The 18,696-nt window shown below is 35.6% G+C and overlaps 1 protein-coding gene across 1 annotated transcript; it reads right to left on the bottom strand.

Annotated features, from left to right (window-relative positions):
- Positions 1-332: 332 nt before the first annotated feature.
- LOC120006981 (peroxisome biogenesis protein 2-like) lies at positions 333-5,857 on the bottom strand. Its single transcript, XM_038857108.1, has 8 exons — positions 5,576-5,857; positions 5,218-5,331; positions 4,945-5,098; positions 4,242-4,378; positions 4,042-4,142; positions 2,281-2,398; positions 929-1,095; positions 333-675 (listed from the first exon to the last, which is right to left on the bottom strand). Exons 1-8 carry the CDS (start codon positions 5,681-5,683, stop codon positions 552-554), a joined length of 1,023 nt encoding a protein of 340 aa, XP_038713036.1. The 5' UTR covers positions 5,684-5,857; the 3' UTR covers positions 333-551.
- Between the last annotated feature and the right edge of the window lie 12,839 nt (positions 5,858-18,696).

Below are 18,696 nucleotides of genomic sequence, written 5' to 3'. Positions count from 1 at the left end.
TTGATTTGGTAGTAGTTTTGGAGTTTCATTATTCAATTTGAGTTTCGATAAAGGTTTTTTATTTTAGTTTTGGAATTAGGGTTTCAAATTGGAGCTTCAAGTTGGGGGTTTCGACTTAGGGCTGTTTTGGGCTTCAAGTTGTGACTTCAATTGGTAGTTTCAAATTTGGTCTCTCCTGGGTTTCAATATGGGTCGTGGAAAACGGAAACCAAACCAGACTGCAACAAACTATACCTGTCATTCTCAACGAAGTCCTATCTTTTGGAGCCCTTGTGCAGAGACATCGAAGCTGAAAAATAAATAAAAAAAAAAAAGAATACAATGCTGATACATTTAATAAAAAAGAGATGAAATATAAGCGGTAGAAAGTGTAAAGAAGTAATGAACTAAGGAGAACAATGACTGGCAACCCCTGCTCGAACAGGGAAAAGAATGTTATAGCACAAAAATGAAAAATTACTCAATTATACAGTATGCCGTATTCAGGCATATATTTATACAATGCTTTTAAGGTCACATAACCTTTTAATCCACCTACTTACCTATTCAAGTTATTGATCAGTATGACTGCCTAAGCCACCATGCCGCTGCATGGCTACCACAAGCTCACTGCATCTGGAACACCGGAATGAGGGAGTTGCAGCGCAACGAGTCCTAAGGCAGTAATAACAATACCTAACACCAGCAAACAATGAATAATGAGAATCATATAATTTTATAAAGGAAACCACCCATGAAAAAAAATAAAACATAGTCTGCTCAAGTCACAAGTTTGATACAAAATGCCATTATCAGAAATGCCCCTTTTAGTGTAGATATGCTATCAACCACCAAAGAAACCAACACATGGTCAAAGCTAGCAAATCATTGGGATACAGAACTTTAGATTTTTAATCTAACTTTTCTATGGTTTTCAGTTTGAACATACCTGTGCTGACAAGGAAGGGCAAGAAATGGAATTGTTGGAGTTACGCGACAAATTGGGCAAGCACTATCATCCTCTGCAGATTTTGACGATTTGTCCTTTGAAAATGGGTGCAGAAGATTCTTAACAGAAGACGAATTAAGAAGTGGAAGAAGAAGCAACAACATTTCCTGCACGTTAGAGGAAAAGATAAGATCCCTGCAAAATACATTAGGAAGACTGATCGCAAAATAGTCAGTTCAAAATTAGTGAGTCAAACCAAAATGGAAAACTGCATCAACTACAGGATGTCTTGATTCAGTTGACCACTCTAGCAATTCACAAACTTCTTACATTATCTTCAAATATATATAGCAAAGAGCTTATCATCATCAAAAATATTCAACAAAGAGCTTGTTTGAAGATTTAAAAAGATGGATCACACTCCACAACCCAATAAGATAGGTGTAGTAAAAGTAGCTTCCAATTAAAGGAAAAATTACTAAAAGTAAATCAAAACCACCTAAAAATGTTTGTTCTTCACATGCAACAACGTAGTCATCAATAAATATCTCTGAGTTATTTGTTACTCTAGATAATGACCACAAAGAAGACAGTATGTGTGTAAGCGCATGAATGGGAGAAATATGATTTTCATCCTCATGATTATCAAATCCTTTATTCCAAACAATTTTGGCGTCGGCTACATGAATTCATATGAAAGACTAGTAAGAGAATTTCTCATTTGCAAATGCCGCGCGTCGATTGCAGGGGATGCCCTAGCATGCCCTTGCTCATTTATCATCACACCTGGGGTCTGATGCAGCGCATCGCTATTGAGGCACGCCCGTGCCAACCCTCACTCATTTATCATTACACCCGGGTTCTGATGCAACACGTTGCGCGCAGGGAAGCCTCAATGAATTTCTCATTTTGACTCATGTTCATAGGTTTGGTAAAGTTTTACGCTGACTCATGTAGGCTTAACATGGAGATACAGAGACACAGGTATTTGCAATCATGCAAGGTAAACTGTCTAATTTGCTTATTCGAGCTCATATATGTCGGGCAAGGTGGTGCAATTCGTATAAATGAATTATAAAGTTCCTATAGCAAGGAGTTTACAAAAGAATATCCCAAAGGATTGAGAAAAAGTAGGTAGTGAAGCACCCAAAACCTATTGATTTGGCACTTGGCAGAAAACAACAAGGAATAGATCAGCTATCACCACATGGAAAATTTTCAGATACATTTAAGACTCAATTAATCAACTTACGGAAATAAAATATATGCAGAAAGTATAGTGAATCAAAATTCAAAAGTGACCAGTTAATGTCAGAGACATCAAGGGAAGTCAAAGTGATCATAAGACTTACTGAAAATTCGTTCCACACTAACTGCCGATTCATGTACTCAAAGCTAACAGCTCGATTCATATGAGGGCTCCCATAAACAAGCCTTGCTTTTAGAACTCTTTCAATAAGGTTTCTATACCTGAAGCAGAAGAGATCATAAATTAGGAAATAATAACACCTGGTCGGGTGGTCCTTCGAATACACATCTGCCAAGTTCAGTCTAAAATATCTGCCAGGATAAGTGAAGAAAGATAGACTCCTATGGGGTGATAAGTTGACTACTCATTTGCATAGCCAAATTATAAGTAAATTTCGAATAGAACATAAGAAACATAGCATAAATGACTCAATATTTGCAAATTCAATTCCCCAAGTCATGGTATCATGGTGTTCATGGAGATACTATATTAGACCTTTTGCTCTACTCCTACTGAATCAAATTGCCAGAGTTTACTCTAGTCCATTGTTGTCGGAAAGACGCACTTTTAAGACATGCGCCTGAGTGAATCAACGCATTAAACTAAAGAAAATTAGGAAAACAAATTATAATAAAAGCATGTAATCCATTGTCCAAGACACAAGAAAATCACAGCTAAAATGACTAAAAAAATCTGAAGCAGCAAGTCACAGTGCACAAAACACGTACACAACACAAAAATGTAATGCATCGTAATTCATATCTCCTAATTAATCCCAAAATGTCAGGGAACTCAAAAGATCAAACCACAAGGTTTGGTGCTTGATCTGTTCAGGCTTCAATCTGGCTTTTTTGTACATTCTTCATTCCGTGTGTGTCTGTGTGGGTACTCATGTTTTATGTTGTCACACTCACGCCCAACATCCTTTTGTTTTAATTGAGCCAATGCCACAATGATTACCTTCAAAAAATATCCTGAATTACTGAAATAAACAAGGTGCGAGCTTTAGGGGTCATACAACTCTCCTCAAGCATGCGCCAAGGTTTCACCTTTTTGAAGGGGTATCACCTGGAGGCTGCCAAGGCACTTCAGGATAACCTCAAGTAGTACCTTTGACAACACTGCTTCAGTCACTTTCTCAACATAATTTAAAGGAATCACCTCAGTCAAACTCCCCATTGTAAATGATAAAACGATGAATAATCAATTTATTCCCAATCAATGTCATTTATTATCTCATTTTAAAACAGAGACAAGTAATGTGCCCAACAATAATCACTTCTCTCATGACTTTACCCCTATCGAGAATTGTACAATTCAGGTAAACATTAATCAATTAGATGAGAACATAGTTAACCCTAGAATATCAGATAATATTCACCATAGGAAATCATATAAGAACATGTCAATATAATCCATCCTTTTTCGTTTAACCCATACAGTAGATATTCATATGGTACGCATCAGTAAAAGTCTAGTTTGCAACATATCTCCAATTTACTGCATGTCTGCATCAATAATATTTGTATTACAAGACAACATTTACATTTACAATGCTAACACATTGACAGAAAAGAGAAAAAACGAATTTGCACCTCATTTTCAAGAATAAAAGAGTCAATAGCTCATGATAAAATTTACCTAACAAGAATAATCACGAATGACCGACTTGAAAGTTCAATTTCATGTGAAACCTTCTGGTTCAACCATATTTTGAGCAGCTACATATCATCTTTTCGGGTGAATATTTCGTGTTTTGCATACAAAATCTTTTAAAGAAGCATTTCAAACTTATATGCAGTAGCTTCATTATAAATATTAAATTCTTCTGGTAAGCATTCAAGAGTAACATTCAATCAGTTACCTTCCTGTATAAAGAAATATGAGTAGGTTGCAAAATGAGGCAGCTTTATAAAGTCCTTCTATACGTTGAATCAACACCCAAGCTCGTCGTGCCAAGGGCCTCTAAGGTGCATGAAAAATAATATTTAGTGCCACCTTCAACACTCTTCAACTTGACACACATCCCAAAGGGTTGGAATTAAAGGACTGCAAAAGTTATACCTGCTCAGAATCACCCCACCTACGGAAAGCGGAAAAGGACTGTAAACGAGCCCATATGTATTGACCACCAACAGAAGCAACACAATACCAAATTTTCTGAGCGACGTTTAGCCCAGGTCCTTCCAACCCTGTTCTGACTGTATGGAAGACAGGATCAGATGCACACACAAAAAAAGGGCAAAATGCTGCTGATGATAGGACAACATTGGCAAAAGCCATGTTATGAGAGAGAAAATAGTCAAGCAGCATATGCACTATGCACTCTGTTCAGCCTAACTTTGAAATTAATATATGTACACACACACACACACACATATATATGAGAATCCTACTTCAAAATTACACTTCTTGGCCATCTGTCATCTTGGATCCTCCAAATGACACCAAAACTTTTTACATCAACAAGAAACTTCTCGGTGGAAGCCAAAGCAAAAGATATGAAAATTTATAAGAATGGTTATTTAGAACTTTGTAGATAGTCCGCTAAAATTTTGACGACAACTAACAAAAGTAGATAGAACTAGTCAAAGTTTTCAGAGATATTGCTGATGACTGCTAATATAACTCAATTCTATTCAAAGTATAATTTGAAGGTTCACTTGGACCCTCAATTACAAAAGCATTACAGAGAAATTTGATTAAGCCAAAACAATCACCATAACACTAATGCAACCATCAGCAAGAGATGCCCAGACCTTCATACCTTTCCCAGTAATTTCCAGAGCACGTTCATCTCTATATCTCAGGTTCATGAGGGCATTTCCAGGAGTGGGCTTATCTACCCAGATTGAGAACCGCCAAATAAGAAACTCAAGGAAAGCATCAAGTTCTGGTTCCAATTGGAATAGGATTCCTGGCTAATCCCGAAAAACCAAAGACTAACAAGTCAAACATTGTTTCAAACATTTCTAAAATCTATATACATGGCATTAGTTACTTCAACGAATCACATGACAAATCACTCAATAGTCAATACCTTCATCAAAGAGAAGACCTTAACCAATTGTTCCTTCAACATGGCTGACATTTCAATATCCAATCTTGCAGCATCAAATTGATTAACCCTAGATATGGAAATTGGTATTGCTGCCTGTGTAGTGATAAAAAACCAAATTTTAGGACAAAACCAAAAGAGTTGGGGTTATCATTAAATTTTATGCATATAATATACGCATAAACCAAATATAAGTCTTGGCTAGAGAAACATTTCATTTACCCATTCAAATTCACAAACAACAAATATGACGGTAAAGAAAAAATTGTTAGCGCAGGCCAAATTGCGAGGCTAACAAAATAGTTTTGCAAGAATAATTGAATACAGCAATAAACGGTACCTGGCGAGAGAGAGTAAGGGACTGCCACTCGGGAAGCAGTTTTTGGTAAGATTGAACCCATGCATCTTCTGGCGGTGGTGATGGAAGATTGGTTCCACCACTACCCATTCGAAGCGACTGGCCTTGGTTGACGATGGTTGGTGCTAGGGTTTCTTCTGCTTCGTCTTAATCGTATTCTTCCCCAGATGAAAGTTAAAAACGGTAGCGTTTCTCAAATCACTCTCTTCACAGTGAAAAGAATTAAAGAAATACGCTTGGAATGGCAAGAGAAGGGAATATTAGTTGGATAAAGGGGCATTTTGGTCTTACAGATCTCTGTGGTTCTTCAGAGCTCAGATTTTCATTACACGTTTCTATGTGCATACGTCAGCAGCAATTTTTTAAAAAATAACAGAATATTTGATATAGGAATTATGCAAAAGGAAAATTATGGTTTCAGACTTTCAGTTATTTTCACAGCTTCTTTTTATTCCACAACTTGAATGAATAGAATCTCTCTCTCCGTTGTATCTTCTCTCTCCAAATGGATTAATACAAATTGTGGTCACCGAAAGAAAGATGGTTGTGTTCTAATTTGGCCACCAAAATTTCAATATTCCAAATTGATCATTGACAGTTCAATTTGTGTCAATTAAGCCATCCAGACAGAATTAACCAAAACTGGTCTCGATGTCTTTTGGTAGTGGAGGACAGAAGGCGGACTTAATTGAGTTGTGGTCTTGTTGGGGGGCTCTAGTAAGGTATGAGGCTTTCAAAGGGGGGAAATTCACCCAGTCTAAGCCAGGCAAGCAATGCAAAGCTAGACGAACCCAGACAGAGAAAGATTGGGCTTTGGAAGCGGGATGACATAAAGACTATGCACAATTCCGTCACGTGCGGGTAGACCAGAACGTAGACCTATCATTCCTTAATCGGGATGGTAAGGCCCTTGAAGTTGAATTGGTCAATCAATATGTTGAGGTGACAGGTTGACTGTTAATGCAAGTGTTTCATGTGGAATATAATTTCCTACATGGAAATAACTATTTTTTTATAAATAAAAAAACACATATTTTTGACGAGTCACTTTCATACATCTGTAATAATTAAATGAATAAATCATAATCAATTTTCTAACGAATAAATCAAAAAAAAATCTAAATGAATAAACAAAGAATGCAAACCAAGGGCGTAGAAGCTCAACATCTGATTGACATGGTAGATCAATCAATAATTCTTAATTTTTAATTTCAAAATCAAATAAATTGAGCACCATCCAATTAGCATGGTAGATACAGTATCTCGTAGGATCTCACGAGTGATTATATAAATTAATCATTTTTTATTGCTTGGCAAGTTATTTTTCTCTTTGTTCATAAGTTTGAGAGAGTTTTCATAGTATGATGAGAATCTCATCTCGAAAGATGATGAATTTAGAGTCGAGCTTATAAGAAATGACAAATCTCTTATTGTTAACCCGAGTTTTCAATAGAGAATTAGACCCAAACTTGTGAAGATAGACTTGGACCCCCCCTCTCGTGTGGCGGGTATTCATCATAGTATTGGAGCTTTCTCTTATTTCTCAAAACAAAATGACCAACAATGAATCAAAATTGTCAATTTTAGAGTTCACAACTGCAAGAGCATGGTTTCAATCAAGTTAGAAATTTATAACTACCTGTTATACCGAGCCCAAATCCTCTTTGATAGAAGCTTAGGAATGAAACACCATCTGTGTTTTTCCTATATATTAGCCTTAGTAGCTATTGTAATTGTCACACAACTTGAATCTCTTTCTCTCTCCGCTGTATCTTCTTCTCTTGAAACTCTACTATGTCTTCTTATCTGATCTTCTTCTTATTCAACTCCAATTCCGCAATACACAATTTTCTACATGGTATCGGAGTAGGTTTCTTGACCATCAAAAAGTTCTTCCGTTGTACTGCACGTCTGTGTTTAAGTCTTTTAATAGAAAGTAAGCGTTAATAAGTCCAACTCTCCACAAGCTAGTAAGCCCAACTCTCAACAAGTCTTAATAAATCCAGTTCTTTCTCCTAAACCTCATATGAGATATCGGACTTGATCAACAAAACTTGCCCCGCCATCTCTATATGATTTTCTTCAAAACCGATGTTGAGAGGTCGGTAGGTCGCTACCATATCTGAAAATTAAATTGTAAGACTTCATCATTATAACTGACCTACTTTTTTGTTGGATATGTGTAAATAGCTCTAAAAAAATTTGACATCAACCTTTTAACTCTCTCCTATGGACCAAGCCCCCTCTCATAACATTTCCTAGCTCCACCCCTGGTGATGGTAGCACCTTGTAAATACTTTATTTTCGATTGTATGTATTTTCTGCAGCACCACTCTTTTGTGTGGTGTTATATTTTGTGGCGCTTGATAGATCTGGGCCATTACACTTGATGACCATAACTAATTATGGCAACTGTGAGAAGGGCCAGAAGAAGAATGTGGTTAGTGTAGCTGTTTTATTATACCTCATGATCATAACTAATGGCAACTATACGAATTAGAAGGAGGGCCTAAAGTTGTAGCCAAGTTGTTCTTTCTAAGAGTAACCACAATGGTGGTTTTTTTACTGAGGACAACAAAATGTATTGAAAGATGTATTTTATTGATGTAGTTGGGTCAACAAAATGTATTTGTACAATATTGTAAATTTACTGACTTATTTTTTGTGTAATAGAATTAGAAGTGAGACCAAGTATTAATGTCGGTGTAGATGTGAGAATATTTTGTCGTGGAACCTACTTGGAGAGTAAGTATGAAAGCCAACCAACCTCCATGCCTCTTTGCTTGATCCAAAAAAATATGGCCAACAAATTGGTGTTTGTGTGTATCATTTAATCCATGGCCCATTAAATTTTCTAAAAAGTAAACTCATGGACCAACAAAATTGCATTGCTTCAATTGCTCTAATCTCCATAGCTCTGTGATATCTACTCTTAACCCAATAAGCTCACTTAACGTAACATGGTCCACAAGTGGCACGTAGCATGCCCATATTGTCCATAATAAAACCGACCATTTTGTCGGTAGTTCCAATGTGAAGAAATAGAATCACACTATTGGAGGTTGGTTCGTTGGTCTCACATGATTAAATACGTGTGCAGATTCTTGGCAGCAATTAAATTATTCATAAATTATAATTCAATTTTTTTATTTATCACCTACTACCATATAATAACAATACCAATACCAATAACAATGTTGATACATATTAAACTCCAACTGCTTTTATATCAGCGATTGAATGGAATGGGTCAAACTTTATTTTATCTCTACTATTTTTCAATTATCAAACCAGCCTTTTGGCCATTGCTTTATTGAAAATTTGCTATCATGATATCATCTATTCATCTGTTGGTATTGGAAAGAACATGTACAGTCGTAATTGTCATTGTATATATATGTATATATATAGATATAGATATGATATATGATATATGTCGTAAGCGCGCAATCAGTGGAGAAGCACTTGGCGGTTGTTTCAATTGATCAACAATCGTTCGTGCTATGTATTCTTTCACGTTAAATAAAAAACATTAGGTTTTGCAATATATATAATATTCATAAACAGAAGCGAAGCTACGTTTAGCTGAGGGGCAGCTAACCCCCTTAATTTTTCTTTTTAATAATCGTAATTACATAGTAATTTGCATCGACTCCCATGAATTTTTAATGTACAGTCATTTGTTGTAAAAAAATCATATTCATGGTTGAAATAAGAAGACATATGATAATTATTAATTATCATATTTTATAATTTTTATTTTTTATACTTTCAAAAGTGTAATTAATAGATAATTTAAATTAACTTCCGAAAAACTGCCCCTGATACCCGTTTTGTTTTACCCACCCTAACATAAAACTATTTTTCTACCACTGCGACCTCCCACTAAATTCTGGCTTCACCCCTGTTCGTAAAGGGTGATGGAATAAGTATCATATATAGGTCAAAAAGGTGCTGCTCTTCACTATGTTGAATCCAAATTTAAAAAAATAAAATGATTCTATTAAGTATTCACATGAATGTTTTTACTGTAATAATGTTAAATCTATAGAGCAGGACAGGAACATAAAACAAACACCTTGAAGTCTGCTATGATTTCATACCCCCTTATTAAATTCATATCTTACTTTTAAACTTGCCAAAATATATGCAACTAAACCAACCAAAAAAAAATTTATTGAATTGTTAACATATATAGACCAATCAATTGAATTGTTAACATATATAAATAAATTCAATTCTTTACCATCAACAACACGTTTTTATGGAGGAGATGAACCACATCCAATAGTAATTCCGTAATTAAGCGTGTTTCTGTGACAACACTATTGGGATGGGTCACCTCCTGAAAATGCAAAGCCGTGCTCCACAGAAACCGAACAATAAAAGACGGACAATATTGTTGATGTGTATAAATGAAAATTCTAATATGAACCTCTAATTTTTTTCATTTTTTACCATAGTTGGTTGTGATAACAGTACTGCTTTGAATGTATAGATAAGGCGGTTGTGCTACGTAACACACCTACCAACATGTAGATTGGGAATTGGGAATTGGCTGAGTATTATACAACTTAATGTCAATTAATACTCCGTTTGTTTCGATGAAAATCAACTTCTCATGGAAAAGGAAAAATTTATCATGAAAAAAAAAATTAATTTCTAGTGTTTGAACAAAAAATTACTAATATTTTCCGGTGTTTGTTTGGTGGAAAACGTAAATTTAAAAGAAACAAACAAATTGCTACAACATCATGGATACAGAGTTACATACCCTAAAGGTACATATTAGAACTCCAGAATCAATAAGCAATAAATATTATATCAGACATATTAATTATAAAGCACATAAAATTGCAATCATGTGCAGCAATGGATAGAGCTAAGAAGGAGGATTGAAAAATGACGTACCCTCTTTAAAATGGGATGTTGTTTTCCTTAGGTTAGAGTGATTTCTCCATAATGATTTTTAGTTGTTTTTCCTTCATTTTATCAATTTCTATCAAACAAACGCTGAAAAACGTAAACATCATTTTCTAAAATTTTATTTTCCGTGAAACAAACGGAGCATATATAAATAAAGGTTCCGTTTGTTTTATGGAAAAAATTTTTTTTATAGAAAATATATATTAAGAAACAACTTTTTGAAGAAAAAAATTATTTTATAAGTAGCCAAAATTAATTTTCTTTTCTTAAAGTGGACTAACAATTAAAAGTTTTAATTGTTGATAAGTCTCTCATCCAAACTTTTTAGTCCAATAGGTACTTCATTAAAATAAGGTGGAGTTTCTTTTTCTGTCTTTAGATGTGCCTTGGAGCACTCCTCAGTCCTCAGTCCTCCCCAATGAGTTTATGATAAGAAAATATGGTGATTATGATGTGTAATAAAAGAACATGTACAGTCGTAATTGTCATTGTATATACAGTCAGTGGAGAAGCACTAGAACGGTTGTTTCAATTCAACAATCTTGCTATGCATTCTTTCACGTTAAATAAAAAAACGTTAGGTTTTGCAATATATAATATTCATAGAGGGTTATGATTATATATATATAGGTCAAAAGATGCTGCTCTTCACTATGTTAGATTCAAATATTTAAAAAAAAAATGATTCTATTAAGTATTCACTTGAATGCTTTTTACTGTAATTAATAATGTTAAATCTATAGACAAATTATCAACAAGTCTAGTGGAGTAGAACTGATCAAGTATTTATACAATTGCAGCTCACTACAAATTGATTTCCCTCCTAATATTCCAAAGATCAACAAAAAAAAAATTGCAAAGAATGTATTTGGTATAAAATTCACACAACTATGTATAATTAAGTGAATATTTGATTTATTATACTATTATTATTATTTTTTTATTAAATTAAATCATTTAAAAAAAATGTGATTCAATCACTGATCCTTCGGACCAATCTGTCTGAATCAGTTGAACCTCTAATTTTTTTTGTTTAATTCTTTTACCATAGTCGGTTGTCATAACAGTACTGCCTTGAATGTAACACACCCACCCACCTTGTATAGGGTTATATATGACACGTAACACACCCACCTTGTATAGAGTTATGACACGTAATACACCGACCCATGTATAGATACGGCGGTTATGACAGGTAACACACTCACCAATATGTAGATTCGGGACTCATATAATCCCACTCACCTACTACCAAATAATAATAATAATAATAACAAGTAGTTTGGTTGCACAGTGCTGATCATACTAATCACCAGTTGCTTTTATATCAGCGATTGAATGTGAATTGGTCATACTGTGTGTATATATATATATATATATATATATCGTAAGCGCGCATTCAATTCAACAAATCTTGCTATATTTTCTTTCACGTTAAATAAAAAAAAAAGGTTTTGCAATATATAATATTCATAAAGGCCTGATAACCATTCCAAAAGCATCACAACAGTATGTGACATACATTCATTGGGTGTGATTTTCAATGGGTTCCTTACTATGATGTCACCATACTCAATGAATGCATACCACACACTGCTAGGATACTTCTGGGATAGTTATTATTGGGATCCCAATAATGCGAACAAAATGGAGGGATGTGAAAAGGCACTCGTGTCACCCTTGGAGTTTTCCACGTAAATTAATTGTGTTGTGATCGTGTTGCTATTCTCAAATTCAATTTCTTTTTTGTTCTTGATATTATCAAAAAGAGAATCTTGAGGTAATTTACCAACAGATTTTTAAAGCAATACAGATATATATAGAACCACAGACGGCAATTCATTCAACATACTTGTGGTCCTAATTTTGAAATTGAATGTCTTGCATTTGTTAAACTTCATTTCTGATGCAGGAAAGAATAAATAATATTTCTACACAATTAATTAGGTAAAACCTTATGAGAAAAGCTAATTCATTCAAGTGAGATATGTTGGAAAATAATGATATTAAATATCATTAAGTGTAGTTGAATGAAATATACTTTATTCTAAGACACATTTTCCACTCATGTGTAATTTTCATATATATTGGTGCATAATATGACCAATTCAAAGTTAGTTAAGGTCCTCCTACAAATTTCTTGGTTTGTTTATGGTCAATGATTAGTGGAGATAATTTCACCATGAAAGTGGGTCAATAATGAGTCCTAAAAATCAATCCATATTGCTGATTTTGTGGACCATTTTGTTGAAATGCTCTACTATAAATAGAGAGTTTAGTTGTAGAGTTGAGAGACTACAAAGAAAAACCATTATTCTCCTCTTATTCTTTTGTTCACAAATCTGAGAGTACAATCATTTCCTTGGTTCGAAAGTGTTGTGTGGTATTGAAGTGTCACTTACCTACACAAAAAGAGCGTTGTATCTTGGGAGGTGCTTGTCCGGAAGTGTTGACACCAAGTGGCTGGGGCAAATTCACCTTAAGGAAATTTGGTGCACACCGTACCTCGCTCTTCCTTGCTGTTCTCCTATCAATTGTCTTGACGTTTTGGTTTGGTATTCTCTAATATAAGCAATTGCATTTATGTTACTGTTTTGTTAATGTATGTTACTGTTTGTGTAACTTGGTCATTGTTTATGCAATTATTACTATATTGACTTATGCATGCTATATATATCCAACAATCTTAAGGTGAATTTTGGCTTTTGTGTTCTTTTTGTTAAATATGGACCTGTACGCATCTGGTAAAACTGTCATTGTATGAATTCGATAAAGTTTTTCAATTTGATCTATTTGTGTTTAATCAGTGAATTGCTACAAATTTTGTTTACCTGTATGTGCATATTGAGTAAGCCAATCAAATTTTGTTACTTGTACTTGTATTAAGTGCTTTGCATGTGTATTACGTGTATGTCTATGTGCAACCTGTATCAAACTTGTTAAATAATAACAAATAATATTTCTTTGTATAAATAAAGGTTGTTTAAAGAACACGGTGTTATTATTGCATGCTTATTTGATAATATTTGTGACATCTCTAACTGCATGATTCAGTGTGTTATATTGATTTTATTAAAACAAAGTTTAATTGTTTGAATTATCTAAAATTTTTTGGTAATCTTTTTAGTGATTAACAATGACTAAGCAATGTCTAGAAAGTTCTGTCTATGAAAGAGGTTATTTAATTGAGCACCGTATTATACGGAAGGCCCCCTCTTACCTGGGAACGATCTGGTTGCTATAATTGTTTCCTAACAAAGAAAGCCAATAAAATTTTGTGTATAATTAAACCAAAAATTCTATGCTTACTTGAATTGAAAATTATTGAAAGTTATATCTTAAAATTATTTGATCTATTTGTGTTACTAACACTACACATTGATTTGTGTAGAAAGACAATGGCTGAAAATCAAAATAATGAGAAATCCACCGTCCTTCCTGGAGGTGATGAGAATACCACTGGTGGTCTGACCCCAGTTGGTTCTGTTGCCCAAGCTGGCGTGACTACTCAAGGTAGCCCTGCTCTTCCTACCAACGTGACTGGTATGGTTGGCCCTAGTGGCGTTGGTGTGACCACTCCAATGGCACCCACTGTGGGGACAGCTGATCCCGTGACTGGTCGCGTGACTTCTGTGGTTTTGGGAGAAAAACCGGAGAAATTCAGTGGTACTAAGTTCAAGAGGTGGGAACAAAAGATGCAGTTCTACTTGTTCACTTGTGGACTTTCAAAAACCATGGATGTATGGAGACTATAAGTGCGGATGGGTCGGATCCTTCGACTGTTGCTACTGTGCAAGCATGGATGTATGGAGACTATCTATGCAAAAACCATGTCCTTAATGGATTGGTGAACTCACTCTACGGTGTGTATTGTAAGATACCCGCCGCTAAGAAATTATGGGAAGCTCTTCACAAGAAGTACAAGACCGAGGATGCCGGCACAAAGAAATTTGTGGTGAGTCGGTTTCATGATTTCAAAATGGTAGACTCAAAGTCTGTCGTTGCACAAGTGGAAGAGTTTCAACTTCTCCTGCATGAAATTGAAGCAGAAGGAATGAATTTGAGTGAGGCTTTCCTAGTAGGAACAGTCATAGAGAAATTACCTCCCGGATGGAGCGACTACAAGAATCGCTTGATGCACAAAACCAAGGAGATGAATATGGAGGATCTAAGCCTTCATCTAAGGCTTGAAGAGGAAAATATGAAGAAGAGTGGTAAACTTCCAAGGGTGCCCAAGGCAAATTTGGTGGAAACTTCCAAGCCCAATGGGAAAAGGAAACGAGATCACCAAGCCAAAGGTAAGCAGTCACAAAAGTTTCAAGTCAACTGCTATGTCTGCGACAAACCCGGACATAGAGCCAAAGACTGTAGAAAACGCCCAAACAACAAAGGAAAGGGCAAGGGAAAACTTGCTAATCAAGCTCATCTGACCGAGCAAGAAGGTGAAGAAGATGATGAGATGCTGTGTGCTGTGGTCTCCCAGGTGAATCTGGTGACAAATACCAAAGATTGGTACGTGGACATAGGTGCAACTGCTCACATTTGCACTGACAAGAATCTCTTTGCCTCTTATGAAAAGAAAGATGATGGAGAGAAGATCTACATGGCTAATGGTGTTCCTGCCACTGTAGACGGAAAGGGTAAGGTGATCCTGAAGTTCACATCCGGGAAATCCTTGGCCCTAATGAACGTGTTTCATGTTCCAGAGGTTCGCAAGAATCTGCTCTCAGTCCCTGTACTGATCAAGAAGGGATTCAAGATGGTGTTTGAATCCGACAAGTTCACTATTAGGAAGGGTGAAATGTATGTAGGAAGGGGTTATGCTAGTGATGGCCTTTTTAAGGCTTGTGTTGCTGTAATGGATGAAAAATCCAAATTTGTGTACCCGAAGGCTGTTATTGCCGATAATAATAAAGCAGAGTCTTTAGTTTACTTTGTTGTTTCTCCTTGTCTATGACATGGTAGATTAGGACATGTAAACTATGGTACAACGAAAAAAATAGCAAACTTGGGGCTAATTCCCAAATTTAATTTGGATGACAACCATAAATGTGAAACATGTGTTGAAGCAAAGTTTGCTAAAAAACCCTTTCAATCAATTGAGAGAAGCACTGAGCCTCTAGCATTAATCCACAGTGATTTATGCGATTTGAAATTTATTCAAAGTAGAGGTGGAAAGAGATACTTCATCACTTTCATAGATGATTGTACTCGGTTTTGCTATGTCTATTTATTAGCGAGCAAAAATGAAGCTTTGGACGCTTTTATCAAGTATAAAAATGAGGTCGAAACTCAACTTGATAAAAAGATCAAATCTCTTAGGTCCGATAGAGGTGGAGAATATGATTCTGTCTCATTTGATGAGTTATGTGCAAATTTTGGAATAATCCACCAAACTACTGCACCATACACTCCTCGGCAAAATGGGATTGCTGAAAGAAAAAACAGGACATTAAAGGAGATGGTTAATGCCATGTTAATAAGTTCTGGTTTACCTCAAAACTTGTGGGGGGAAGCAGTTTTAACTGCTAATTATATTCTTAACAGAATGCCCCACAAAAAGACAGGCAGTATTCCATATGAAATGTGGAAAGGAAGAACACCTTCTTTCAAATACTTGAAAGTGTGGGGGTGTCTTGCTAAGGTGGCAGTACCTCCACCAAAGCAAGTTAAACTTGGACCTAAGACAGTTGATTGCATATTTATAGGATATGCACAAAATAGCAGTGCATTCAGATTTATGGTACACAAATCTGAAATTGATGACATCCATGTTAATACAATCATGGAAACAAGAGATGCTGAATTTTTTAAGGAAACTTTTCCTTATAAAAATACAGAAAACTCTCAGAAAAGGGTTAGAGAATCGAACTCTGAGAATGAGAATCAAGAGGCTGATGAAATAGAACCAAGAAGGAGCAAGAGATCAAAAATCTCTAAATCCTTTGGTTCAGACTATCTAACATACATGATAGATAGTGAGCCTCAGACATTCAATGAGGCAATGTCAACTCCAGAAGCTCCATTTTGGAAAGAAGCTGTAAACAGCGAAATAAAATCCATTCTAAGTAATCATACTTGGGAATTGGTTGATCTCCCTCCGGGGAATAAACCAATTGGATGTAAATGAATTTTCAAAAAGAAGCTTAAAGATTATGGTTCTATAGATAAGTACAAAGCAAGGCTTGTAGCCAAGGGGTTTAGACAAAAAGAGGGTCTAGACTACTTTGATACTTATTCACCGGTCACGAGAATTACATCCATCCGGATGCTAATTGCCATAGCCTCACTATATGAATTGCAGATACATCAAATGGATGTAAAAACTGCATTCTTGAACGGTGAACTCGATGAGGAGATCTATATGGAACAACCTGAAGGGTTTAAGGTCAAAGGACAAGAACACAAAGTATGTAGGCTTGTCAAGTCATTATATGGACTTAAACAAGCTCGTAAACAATGGCATGAGAAATTTGACCAAGTGATGATTCAGAACGGATTCCAAATCAATGAGTGTGACAAATGTGTTATTGTTTGTCTATACGTCGATGATATGCTAATTCTTGGACGTAATATTGAGATAATCAATAGTACCAAGAAAATGCTATCAAAAAATTTTGATATGAAAGACTTGGGTGAAGCTGATGTGATACTGTGCATTAAAATTTCCAAAAATTCGGAAAGTCTAGCTTTATCTCAATCACATTATATTGAGAAAGTGATTGAAAGGTTTAAAGGACATGACATCAAGGATGCTAATAATCCTTTTCTCCCTCATCTAGTCTTACATAAAAATACTGGTAATAGTATTGAACAGTTGGAATACTCTCGGGTTATAGGCAGTCTCATGTATATTATTAACTGCACGAGGCCAGACATTGCGTACTCTGTCAGTAAACTAAGCAGGTACACAAGCAATCCTGGACATGAGCATAGGAAAGCTTTATTAAGAGTATTAGGGTATTTGAATAAAACCAAGGAGAATCCTGGTAAATACCCGGCTGTTCTAGAAGGGTATAGTGATGCTAATTGGATTTCAGACTCCGAGGAGTCGAAATCAACTAGCGGTTATGTATTCACCCTAGGGGGTGCGGCAATATCTTGGAAATCCTCAAAACAGACGTGCATAGCACGTTCAACGATGGAATCGGAGTTTATCGCTTTGGATAAAGCTGGTGAAGAAGCAGAGTGACGTCGTCACTTTTTAGAGGATATTCCCATATGGCTGAAACTCGTGCCTGCAATTTGCATTCACTGTGATAATCAAGCTGCAATTGCAAGGGCACAAAATATGATATATAACGGTAAGTCCAGACATATTCGTCGTAGACATAATACCGTTAGGCAGTTGCTATCAAATGGAATAATTTCCATAGACTTTGTGAAGTCTAAAGACAATTTAGCGGATCCATTTACAAAGGGGTTGAGTAGAGAGCAAATTGACTGCGCATCGAGGGGGATGGGCTTGAAAGCCTTATAATAATGAGTTATCCAGATGGAAACCTAACCTAGCAATTAGAGATCCCATGGACTAGGTTCAAAAGGACAACACAAGTTTGTGTAACTCAAGTGAGTACTTTGGAATTTTAATTCCAAACCATTCCTTGGATGCACCAAGTGCTAAGCGAGTATCAAGGTTAAACAATGCTTTTAATGATACCTATATCTTGTAAATACAAGTGGAGTATTAGATGATACTCTTGATAGGATATCACCTATGTGAGTGAAGAGTAAGGCCGACTCTATGAAAATCTTTAAAGGCGGGATTTTCTAAAGCACTCACTGAACCCAAGATGTTCAGGGCTGAAATAATGAACACAACCGAGAACCAATTATGAATTGGATTAGTGCTGTGTGAGATTTATTGACTAGGCTTACATAAACAACTGGCAGTTCAAGGCATTAGTCCACTGACTAGTTAAGTGAGTCCGATAAGTTTTCACTAAGGAAGGTTCAAAGCCAAAAGCTACCTATCTCGATGCAGTACTTCTCCTAATGTACTCTCAGACTAACTTCCGTGTCTGAATTATCGTCTATTATCATTCAATGTGGGGGATTGTTGGAAAATAATGATATTAAATATCATTAAGTGTAGTTGAATGAAATATACTTCATTCGAAGACACATTTTCCACTCATGTGTAATTCTCATATACATTGGTGCATAATATGACCAAT

Source organism: Tripterygium wilfordii, chromosome 10 (genome assembly GCF_013401445.1).
Source record: "Tripterygium wilfordii isolate XIE 37 chromosome 10, ASM1340144v1, whole genome shotgun sequence".
Taxonomy (NCBI): Eukaryota; Viridiplantae; Streptophyta; class Magnoliopsida; order Celastrales; family Celastraceae; genus Tripterygium; species Tripterygium wilfordii.
The sequence above is the reverse complement of the archived record's forward strand: the minus strand, read 5'-3'. Positions and strand labels throughout refer to the sequence as shown.